General features: G+C 58.8%; 1 protein-coding gene across 2 annotated transcripts; it reads left to right on the forward strand.

The window, feature by feature from the left end:
* Window positions 1–6406: 6406 nt before the first annotated feature.
* On the forward strand, window positions 6407–9682 carry KLF17 (KLF transcription factor 17). 2 transcript variants are annotated; one of them, XM_031601096.2, is made up of 3 exons: window positions 6407–6570; window positions 6795–7761; window positions 8412–9682. In XM_031601096.2, exons 1-3 carry the CDS (start codon window positions 6478–6480, stop codon window positions 8585–8587), a joined length of 1236 nt encoding a protein of 411 aa, XP_031456956.2. In that variant the 5' UTR covers window positions 6407–6477; the 3' UTR covers window positions 8588–9682. The 2 variants fall into 2 exon arrangements, with proteins under 2 accessions (XP_031456956.2, XP_031456963.2); XM_031601103.2 differs by having other exon boundaries at window positions 6798–7761.
* The last annotated feature ends 2010 nt before the right edge of the window (window positions 9683–11692 follow it).

Here is an 11692-nt window from a genome sequence, read left to right on the forward strand (position 1 = left end):
GCAGGAGGGGAGTGGGAGACCTCTGTGTCCCATGCAGTTGCTCATAGTCATGGCCACTTTCCAACACAACGAGGCACATGGGCAGGTGTGCCAGCACACAGCCACACTGTCCATCCCCACAAAACCGCTTTGTTGTGCTTTGATGTCGGTGGAAAATTCCCTGTTTGGCTGGAAATCTGGGGAACCCAATGTCAGCCACACTCAGTGAGGGACTAAAAGCATGTTTTGCTGGAAAGAATTTTCCTCTCCTGATCAGGGAGGTAACATCCGAACCTTATTTTCCTTTCCAAGCTGGGACATGTGCCAGTGGCACCAAGAGGTTCCAGGGGCCTGGAGAAGCCATGGGATGCAGCGGCTATGCCAAGCCCCTCATTGGTATATGGGAGGCATTAGGGAGAGCAGGGCTGGGAAAAATGGATGGGGCTGAAGGCAATATTTGGGTTTGGAGCTGTTTGCCTGTAGCCTGAACACACGCTGAGATCAGGGGATGGTGCTCCATGGCAAGGTGCATCCCACAGGCAGCCCCAGGGCATGGCATCCTGGGGAGCAAGGAGGGTTCATGTCCTCCATAGTACCCTCAGCCCCTTTGGGGTTACAGTCCCATGGGGAGTGTTGCACACACCTGGCTGTCCCATTTGGAACGGGATGGGGAGGAGAACCCCTGTATCCTGGCATTGCCCCCAGTTGTAGGGTTAACCCCTGGCCCTGGAGTGGCTGTCTGCTTTGGGACCACACTGGAAGGATGGCGGTTCCCCACTGCCTGCTTCCCATGGGGTGTGAGGTTAAGGCAGGAGAAAGTGGGTGTTCCTCCACCTGGGCCACACACAGAGCGAGGAGGAGAGCTGAGAGTGTGAGCTGGGGGTGGGAAAGCACCGGCTTTCCCCTAACCCTCCCCCACATGGGCGGCCTGCTCACACTGAACTGCAAGTGCTGGCAGGTGGGTCCCCCTCAGAGGAAAGCCTTGCGAGAGCTTCTCCTGGAGGAACCCTGCCACTCTCCAGCCCCAGAGGAAGCTCTGGGATTGAAGGTTGAGATAATGATCTCCCTCCATCTTTTTGGCTGTGAACGCTGCCCAGAGATGCCAGTAACCAACGTGGGCAACGTGGGACCTGGCACAAGTGTGGGTGAGCTCCAGGGCTTCCTGGGGACTTTGTGTCTGGAAGCTTTGAAGATTGATGAGCACTTTGAAGCAATCTCTCTCCATCCCTACACACAATGCTCAGATCTTGCGCAGAGCATAGGGATCTCATGCTTCCCTTGCATACGTTGTGGCCGGGCTACCTGCAGGCGGGCTGCACAGAAACCCCTCTTCTTCATGCCCTTTTTCCCCAGATTTCTCTCTGCCTATCTTTGGACCAAGAGCACTGGAGTCCCCTCCGTCCCCTGTTCATACCAGCACAGTCAGCACGAGCAGGGCAGGGCAGCAGCAGGCTGTGCTTTGGGTGACTCACGCTGTGAAGCATGACACGAGGCGTATGTCAGGGCTTTTGGCTCACTGTATCTCAGGGCTTTCCATCTGCGAGAAAGAAACTTTCTTTGTGAGCCTCTCTTCCAACACTGGAAGGGATTCTCAAACCCCATTGGCCAGGCGTTGGGGCAGAGGACAGGGGTGCTATGAGTGGCTGCTGTCCCTATGCTGCTTGCCCCGTGCTCCGTGTCTGCCCCAGCACCGCTGCCTGCCCTGGCGTGGTTTTGCTGCTGCCGCGTTTGCTCGCAGGGTTATCTGCTCCACAACTCGTGTTGGTTTTGGCACGCAGCGCCGGGACCACACCTACTATTTAAATACCACAGCCAAAAGGCACTGAGGGAGGAAAAAAAAAAAAAAAGAAAGAAAGAAAACGAGTACGAAATATTTGTTGCGGTTTGGAGATACACACACGCACACACAACACAAACACAGCAGCCCGGCACCAGATCACTGGCGGCCGAGGAAGGAAGGCTCTGGCTAAGATTGTCTTCAAAACCACCCTGGTGGCAGAGCGTGCTGAAGGGAAACCCTTGGGGCCAGCATTAGCCCCTGCTGTGTGCAAAGCCAGAGCCTTCTCCTGAGCCAGGGTTAGGGAAACTGGGGCCAGGCAGGGAGCAGTGCCAGCCCTGGGCCTGGGGTGGGGGGAGGGCATATGGGAATCTCCCACCCCGTGGGAGGATTCCCTCTGAGGGGTCCCGTCCTAGAAGTGCCCACTGTGGTGGCTGCACCACCTCCAGCCCGCTCTGAGAATGGTGCTGCGGGGGTGCTTGGTGCTGGCAGGGGAAAAAAACGAGCCCCGAGCAGCGTGGGGGGACTTGGGGTTGTGGAGGATGGGTGCACAATGGGAGGGGGCAGGAACAAGCCTGGCTTTGGGCCCAGAAGCCGTGGGGACAGCCAGAACAAGGTGACAGGCAGCGGTACCACCTGCACTCGCCCCTGCCCAGCGCACCCTGCCAGGAGCAGGTGGATTACCGCCACGTTCCTTTCCCCGGGCTCCTTCCCGGAGAAGTTTTCCCGATGATCTCACTGGATGCACATTTCTAAATTGTTTGCTTGATTGTTTCATCATCGGAGGTCAATTAAAGAGAAGGCGAGTTCCTGTCGCCCCGCTGCTAACCCCTTCACTGCCAGAGCCCCAGAACAAAGGGAGGAATTGGGCTTGGGCTCAGGCAGCTTGTATTCCCATTTGGATATTTCCAACAAGAGAGCATTCCCAGGGGCTGGGCTCAGCAGTGCAGTACATGGGCTGGGACAAGGTAAAAAATCCATCCTTTTGTTGTGCACTGCAATGCTACATAGTAACAGGGGGCTCCTTCCACTCAGCACCTGCCATTCCTTCCCACTGCCACTGATGTGCCCCGTGCAGCACAGCCACACCTGTGTGGAGCTGGGCTGGGAAACACCATGTCCCCATGTGGAGGAGGGTGGATGAGCACAGGGATGGGCTCTGGTACTTTCCCTGGTTTAATGTGTGTATGGGAAAGGGAGTTGTACCCACCCACTGTGAGATGGAATTAATTGGAGGCTGAATCCCTTATAGCACTGACAAGAGATGAAGGATGGAGGCTGCTCATGGGAGAACGGCTGAGATTGGATTCTTTGAGGGACATCTCCAGCTTGTGGCATCACCCATGAGGGCTGTGGTGTGCTGTGACTTGGGGCACCTCCCAACATCTCCAGGTGCAACGTGTACCCAATGGGGGAAGACCCCATCCATCCCAATGCTCACCCCAGCAGCTCCACACAGAGCCTGGTGCTTTCAGCTTTCCTGTACCAGTGAAAGTTAAGCAGTAGAGGAAAAACGTTGCTGTGTGTTATAGAGGAAGAGAGGTAAAAAGGGCAGGAAATTTGCACCATGTCCATTTCCCCTTGGCCCCAGGCCGCTGCTCATTCCGGATTTGGGATTTGCGTAGGCAGAGTTAAAAATAACAGGGGTATATAAAGAAAGAAGTCTGTGCTGGCCCCATAACAGCCCAGCCGGCAGCCCCAGCAGCGAGGGCACAGCCAGGGCTCGGGCGGAGATCAAAGCGGGATGCGGGATGCGGGATGCGGGATGCGGGATGTGGGATGTGGTCCATGGTGAAGTGTATGCTGAGAGCATGGGACACCCAGCTCTGCCTGCTCTGTGTGACATGGCAAAGCACAGGACAGGTGGCTGTGCCACTCCTCGGGGTGCACTGGCACCTGGGAACACTCACGGGAGACAGGGACATGTGCGTCCTTATCATCCAACATCACTCCTGACTGCCGTCCCTCTGCAGCGCTGGATATCCACTAGGAGGGATCTGAGCCAGCGGCCCCATCCAAGGGGACCCGCAGCGATTGTGTCAGGGTGCTGCTGCCCTCTGCAGCCCTCAGCCCCATCCGTGTATCCCGGTGTTCCCCGGGCTCGGGGCAGGCAGGGCGGACACAGCAGCTCGCTCGGCCGGTGCAAACGAATCTGCCCTCTGTGCCCTGATAACATTGTGTTTGTTGCTGAGCGGGAAGAGCCTGCCAGTGCACGATAAGAGCAGATGACTTTATTCTGGACCCGCTCCGGATTGAATTATGCTTTAATTTCATTTTCAGTTCCTCTTTTCTTTCCAGGAGGGGAAGGGGCTTGGGGGAGATGGAGGGAGGTCTGCGGTCTCCTGGACCCTTCCCCACATGGGCCAGCTCCAGGCAGAGGGGGACTGGCAGTGGCACCCCACTCCATGCCCCCAGGTGTCCCTGTAGCCTGTGGTGCGTTCCCATGGCGCCACCCTGCCGGACCCCCCTGGGGCTCCAGCTGTGTCACCCACTGCAGCCGAAGCTCTCTGGGCTGTGATGATATGGCCAATGCTATAGGGACTCTGAAGTTGCCCAGAGGAGAGGGGACATAGAGAACCAATGCCACCCATACTAGTGCACACCCCAGCACCTACAAACATGCAGGATAACCATTAACCCTTTCCTCTTGGGCCACTGCCGTGGCGCACAGCCCTTCCCTCCCACTGTTTGCTCTCCTGCTGAGCTGCTGTTTGATCTTGTCTGATGCCATCTACTTTACAGTCTGCTGCAGCGGAGCGGGAGATAATTCGTGTTTCCTAAATGGGCTTCTGTCAACAGCAGGCTGCATGCGTGCTGTCTGCCTCTGGCTGAGCCCATTCACATCTACTGGGGCTCCCGGTGCACCAAGCTCTGCCATGCTCCCCACGTAGTGCTGGGCATAGTGCTGCCCCTCCATGCTGCCCCTCTATAAGCAATTAGGAAGCATTAGGATTTCCCCACATCTGCAAGAAACACTGGCTGTAAAAAGGACTCCAATCTACTGGTGATGCCTCTCCTGCAATAAGCCGTGAAAAGTGCCTGGAAAAGGAGAAAGCCAAGTAGGATGAGCACTTATCTCCTGTGGCATCTGCTCTCACTTATCTATAAAAGTTTTGGGCAGGAACTGCCTTGCTATTAATTATTATTTGGACAAGAAACAAATAATGGGATTAGCCAGTGACTTCAACAAGGCACTCTGGGGGCCAGGCCAGCGGGGTGCCCACACACCTTGAGCCTTTCCCCACTCAGAGGTGACTTTATCAGGGGAAGGACATGGCACCCATACACTTCAACCCGTCGGGTGGCACTGCCTCAGCCACTGGTGGCGGTCATGCAGTGCCAGGCAGAGCCTCAGCGCGTGCTCTGGAAACGAGGACAGGGATTCTTGGTAAAAGGGGAAGATCTGAATCGTTGTTGTTCCACGGGATTACCGAAATAATTTATTGCAACGCTCCACCCTTATAATTAAAGCACGGTGATGAAAGCAACTGGTAGGGTGGCTTTGGATCCAGCAGCGGCGGTGCGTGTGTGTGCGCACCTCGGGTGTTTATGTGTGTTTTTTTTCAAATTGACTCCTCGCTTCTGAGCAGGACGGCAGCAGCCCGAGTTCTTAGAAAGGTATCTTGAGATGGAAAGCCCCAGAAAGCAGGGAGACAAGCTGGGAGAGATAAGGACTATGGCTCCTTGACAAGCGCAACAGAAACCGGGCCATTCCTGGTACTGCCTGGAGGGAGGCCAAGCGGAGTGCTCTCACAGTGGGATACATACCGAGGCTCAGAGCCCCTGGGTGGCCACCCAGAGCCCCGCATCTCTGTGCCACATCCCCACTTGGTGGCACGGAGCAGGGGCATGCTGCAAATGGGGATGTCACAGCCTGCTTGCTGCTGCAGGGAGCTCTCGTGGGGATGGCACTGTGCTGGGGCTCTGTGGGGCGAGCAGAGCAGCACGGTAGACTTACACCCTCTGTGGTGGGGTGGCTAGAGGTCTTGCCATAGTGCTGGTCCCCATGAGGGCAGGCAAACGTCCAGTGGGACTGTAGGGTGCGATGAAGAGAGGCAAGCAGGCTGCCAGCCCCTGGTGTGCTTATCTCTGCTCGCACACGTACCCTGTGCTCGGCCTGATGGCAGCTCTGCACTCTGGGCTGCTGATTGCACTGCACAGGGGATGCAGCCTCACATTCACCATTACAAGAGGTGGCGGTGTGGGGGCAGCGGCTTGCAGCACACCTCTGTGCTGGCCCTGCTCTCTCCCACTCGTGTCCGCGGACACCAGCGTAGATCAGGCACTCTCTATGCTGGGCTCTATGATCCACGCTGGCACCCTCTCCACTCGCTCTGTGGGGTAGGGCACGGACAGACCCAGCTGTGCCGTGACACTGACGGTGTTGCAGAGCGGAGGACTCGGCTCCGCGACCCACGCCGAACCCCACACTCCGGGTCGGGGCTCATCGGCCGCCCCCCGCCTGGACCCGTCGAGACAGCCCCAAGGAGGAGGGCGTGGCCTGAGAGCAGGGGGGCGGGGCTTAACAACTTCAGTGCCCAATAGAAAGCGGCGGCGGCCAACATCAATGTGAGTCGGGCCAATAGGAACGCAGCCATGCTGTTAACAGCTTAGGGGCGCGGGGCGGCGCAGAGCAGCGCTGCCGCCGCCGCGGGGAGCGGAGCGGAGCCGGGCCCCGCGCGCCGCGCTCCCCCCAGCCCCGTGCCCGGTCCCGGCCCGCCATGGCGGCGGCCGTGGACGAGAGCGCGCTGCCCTCCATCTCCACCTTCACCAACCTGCTGCCGCTGGAGGAGCGGCCCGCCGACATGCTGCACGTAAGCAGCGGGCGCTGGGGACGGAGTGCCGAGGGAGGGGGGAGTTGGGGTCGGCGGTGCTGGGTCCGGTGCTCGGTCCCTTCGCCGTCGGAGGGCGCTGCTGGAGCTGTGCCGGAGCGGTGCAGAGCCGTCGGGTGGGTTGGGAGAGCCGCCGCCCCGGGCTGAGGGTACGGGTGGGGGAGCTGTGCCCCGCTGTCCCGTTCCTGACGCCGCTGTTCCCGCAGAAGATGCTGCAACAGGACGGCGCCGCCGCTGCCGTGAAGCGAGAGGAGGACGACTTGGGTAAATTCGTGGATTTGGACTTCATCCTGGCGCACACCAGCAGCGGCGGGCAGGGACCGCCCGGCCCCAATTACCCTCTGCCTGAGACCCCCGAGAGCTGCGGCACCACGTACGACAGCGACGGCTCCTACCCCACGCCGGGCAAGTTCCCGGCGCCGTATCCCGACGGCCAGAGCCACAGCTACGTGGCTGAGCTTCTCACTCCGGACCTGCCCACGCACTGCGACCTGCAGCGGAGGGAGTACACGGAGCTGCGGGTGCCCGGCGGCCCCCACCACCCGCACCACCACCACTCGGCCCTGCACCCGGCCCTGTCCCGCCCGCTGCCCCTGGACCCGTCGCAGCCTTTCGGGCCTCGCATCAAGAAAGAGCAGCCAGAGGAGCGCGCCTGCATGCTGGGGTTGCCTGGCGGCGAGTACCTGGGACCGGGAGGTGGTGAACACAAGCCCCCCCGCATGGCGCCGGGCCCGGTGTCGGGGCCACCGCTGCCGTACCCTGGTTTCGCCCACGGCCGCTTGGGCCCCCCCGAGGAGCCGCTGCCCGGTGCCGATCCGCACCTGCTGGCCGACCTGCCGCCACACTACGCCGTGGCCCCGCATCGCTACGCGCCCCACTTCGCCCCCCAGCCGCCACCCCCTCAGTTTCATGGACACTTCAGTGTTTTCAGGGAGCCCCTAAAGGGGCCGGGGCCGGGCCCGGCAGGGCTGCCCGGGCTGCTGGTCACACCGCCCAACTCCCCGGTGCTGGAGTATTTCCCGGCCGGGGGCCCCCCCGAGGACTGCAAGCCCAAACGCGGCCGCCGCTCGTGGGCGCGCAAGCGGACGGCGACGCACAACTGTGAATACCCGGGCTGCGGCAAGACGTACACCAAGAGCTCCCACCTCAAGGCGCACATGAGGACGCACACGGGTAAGGAAGCCCCAAGGAAGCAGGCATGGGTCAGGACGCACGGGGTTACTCGCGCGGTCCCCGCAGCGGGGTCGGATAGGGGCGCAGGAAGGGGATGCTCTGCCGTCGATCCACGGTAATAGCCCCAGCCGTGGAGTACGTGGAGGATTCACGCGGTGGGGCCGGGCTGGGGTGGGCCGTGAGAGGCAGGGGTGGCCCTGTGTGGGGCCGGGTGTGCTCAGGACCCTGAGATGTGAGCTGTGGCACATAGGTGCCTGGATGGACACATCCCACAGCTGGGCTGAGGAGGAAGGGAGTGGGGTCCCCATGGTGGAAGTGTTCTGATGTAGCCCCGTAGCAGAGCTGCGATGTGGCACGTGGTGAGTGAGGTTCCTTGGCAGGGACGGGTGAGGGGGCAGAGGCACGTGGAAGGGTTCTTGCAGTGGGGCAGAGGTGGGCCTCGTGCTGAGGCAAGCGGGGAGGCAATGTGCAGGAAGGACGGGAAGATCAGGGTGAAAGAAAGGTGGGTCAGGCAGTGGCACGCAGTCAATCTCTTCTCTATGAAGGAGCATAGGAGTAGTGGGCAGGGACCCAGGAGGGCTGGGAAGGGGGGGGGGGAGGGGTGAAGGCACATGGATCGCTGTGCCCACTGACTGCCCCTCTCCCCACAGGTGAGAAGCCGTACCACTGCACCTGGGAAGGCTGCGGCTGGAAGTTCGCCCGCTCCGATGAGCTGACCCGCCACTACCGCAAGCACACCGGGCACCGGCCCTTCCAGTGCCACCTCTGCGAGCGGGCCTTCTCCCGCTCTGACCACCTGGCCCTGCACATGAAGCGGCACATGTGAGCGGGGGCTGCAGGAGTGCTCGGCATCCCCTCTGCCGAGCGACTCCCCAGAGCAGCTCCTGCTGTAAATAGCGTTGGGGAGCAGCCCGGCCCTTCTTGCTTGTAGCTGATAACTATTTTCTCCTCCTGCCTCTGCTGTGAGAGCAGGACTCGGCTGCGTGCTGGGGTGAAGGTGAGGAGCAGGGCTATGCGAAGTCCCTCAGCCTGCTCCTGTTGCTGGAGGGCTGGTGCAGCAGGGATCTGTCCCCAGAGCTCCTCGCTTGTATTTGGCATTGGCTTCAAAACCTTCTCCCTGATCTGGCACCCTGCAGCTCTGGGGATGGTGGTGGCTGATTCTGGCCAAGCTCCTGCTGGAGATCCATGTCCCACAACTCTGGTTCTGCTCTTCTTAGTTGCGGCTGTCAGAACAAACGTCCTGGCCCAGAATCCCGGGGAGTATGGGGTTGGAGTGGGACTTGATCATGGGTATAAAGGGTTTGCGGGGGTCGGCAGTGCAGTGTTGCATCACACAGGGAGCTGGGTGTCCTCAGAACCAGCCTGGGACCCCCTGGGTGGTCCGATCCTATGCCCACAGTTCTCCGCTTGGGAGCCCAAATGGTTCTCACCAATGGTCTGCTTTAGTTTCTGTTCTTCCCCTCAGGATGACACCAGGTACTGCTGCGGCTGCCTTCCCCATGCTGCTTTTTAAAAACTTAGTATGTAAAGGACAGTGAGTCCAGCTCTGAACGCCCAGGTCTCTGCTATACTTGAAACTTTCTTAGAGGGAAAAAGAGAAAACTCAAAAAGAAAATGAATCTTTTTATGTGCAGCTTCTGCAAAGCAAGATGTAAATTAAACAAAGCAGTAATATATAATGTTTCTGTTTTTTAATATATTTTTTTCTTCCAGCTGGGAACACAGATGAGTCTCAGCTTTGGGAAGTGCACTGTTCCTGTCTGTGTATATTGTTAATTAACATTTCTCTGCTTGGGCACGTTAGGTCTCTCGCACTCTGAAATGTTACTTTTCTTTATATGCAAACTGTTGAAATATTGTGATCTGCTGTATAATAAATAAACAAGATGTAAACATGAAAGAGCCAGGAGAGTTTACTTTAAAGCTGTCTTCTGAGAGGAGTGGGTGAGGCTGGGCTGCTTGTCAGTAAATATTTACATCGATGTTCATTTCTGCTTAAGTTAGCTGCGGAGGATCGATGGGGAACGCCCAACCCTCGGCATCCGAGCGGCATCTCCTGTGCAACAGCTCTTGAGTCACCCCACTTCCCCGTGCCTCAGTTTCCCTAATCTGCAGATGGGGCAATTGTGGCTCAGGGATGGTGTGACCGGTCCTATGGTGAGTCACAGCTGAGGGGAACGGCAGCAGAAACCCTCCTGGCAGCTTTGTCAGCCCTATTGCCTTCCCTGAGTGCTCCGTCCCGCTGTCCCCTGCAGCAGGAGCGTGGCGCTGGCTGTGTCCTCACCCCAGGAGCTGCGTGTGGCCGCCTGTCCCCGTGTGCGTTGGGTTCAGGTGCTGAGGTTTCCCTGCATTAATGGGGTGACTCAGCAGCAGCATGCTGGCAGGTCCCAAGCTCAGCGAGCAGGTCTGGCTCCATCCCTCCCTCCCACGGCTGATTACCCGTCATGCATGCAGCCCTCCAAAAGCTGGGGCTTGTCCAGGCCTGATGCTGCGCTGGGAGCACGTGGTGCCCGGCCCCCAGTATTGCCCTGCATGTAGTGGTGACTTCTGATGTCCTGCAGCTGGAAATTGGATGGAGTTCTGCTGTGAGAGGGATTGGGCTGAGCCTGCTCCTTCCCATTTCCTGCTGTGATGAGCTCAGCTGGAGGAAAGTTGGGAATGGTAGAGCAGGGAATGGCTGTCCTGGGGCCAGTATCCAGCTTGCAGCCCTTGGGTCTGCCCTGGGCAGGAGGGTGGCAGCCAGCCTGGGACTTCGCATCCTGCCTGTGCACATGGGACTCCATCAGCAGGTGTTACTAACCCATTGAGTTGTCACTTGTCCTTTCTGCAGCTGCCTCCGCACTTGGCTTGCCCCAGTTTCGGAGGGGTGTGTTTGTGGGGTGACTGCACTGGGACATAGGGGAGCTGTGACGGGCTCCTGGGGTGCTTCAATTCTGGGACCCTGTACCAAAAGCCAGGGGTCTGACACCAGCAGGATGGCTCCAGCAAAGTTCTGGGACTGCTGCCTCTTCCCCTTCACTCGTTCGAAATGTCACATGGAGGGAGAGGGAAAGGTGTGGGCTGTTTGAATTAGCGATGAGTCAGGCTGGCAAAGCCAGATGGGGAGAGAGTGCGTGCCTCTGTGTTTGTGTGCGTATAAGTAATCTCTGGCTTTGTGTTTTTATTATGATTATTATTTTTATTTCCAGGGGAACGATGAATTTCTCCAACCATCCCGTCTCACTGGAAAGGCTGGCTCTGCTGTCCTCTCCCCGAGCATCTTGGGAGCCGCGGTGACGGTCCGCGGCTGTTTTGAGGCTGGGCTGTGAGATCAGAGCACAAACCTGTTCTTCTTCACCTTTCATCATCAGGGCGGGAGCAGGGCCTAGCTCTGTGTGTGCTGCTTGGCATTGAGCTGAGGGCAGAGGATTCCATCCCAGGCAGAACTACCCCAGGCATGGCCAGGATCCTCACCAGGGTCAGAAGTAGCTGTAGTGAAAATGGCAATTGCCCCTAATTTGTTGTTAATGAGACTCAGCCTCTCCCCATGGCCTGCGCCAAGGTGTGCTGATTGCTGGAGAAGGGTGCCTGGTCCCTGCCTGGGTAAGTTTGCCCTGCAAAGCTGTGAAGGCAGTGAGAAAACACCCTTGGAAACACTGAGAAACACTCCATGCCAGATGAGCACTAGGAAAGAGAACAATCCGTGCCAAAGGCCAGCCAGAAAGTGCTTTGCTGTGTCCTGGCAAGGCATACAGGGACCCAAAATGCTCCAGCAAAGCAGGTGGGACCCCTCCAGTTCTCACGGTGCAGACCCACAGACTTGGAGTGCAGCTGAGGCAGCAGGGAGGGAAGCAGCAAGGCATGGAACAACAGGTCCCAGCAGCGAGGTGAGTCATGGCTGCAGCGGGGCCGGCCCTTTGCAGGCACCTGCCAGCAGGACTGGGGCCCTGGG

This window comes from Phasianus colchicus, chromosome 9, assembly GCF_987193195.1.
Source record: "Phasianus colchicus chromosome 9, bPhaCol1.hap1.1, whole genome shotgun sequence".
In the NCBI taxonomy this organism is placed as follows: Eukaryota; Metazoa; Chordata; class Aves; order Galliformes; family Phasianidae; genus Phasianus; species Phasianus colchicus.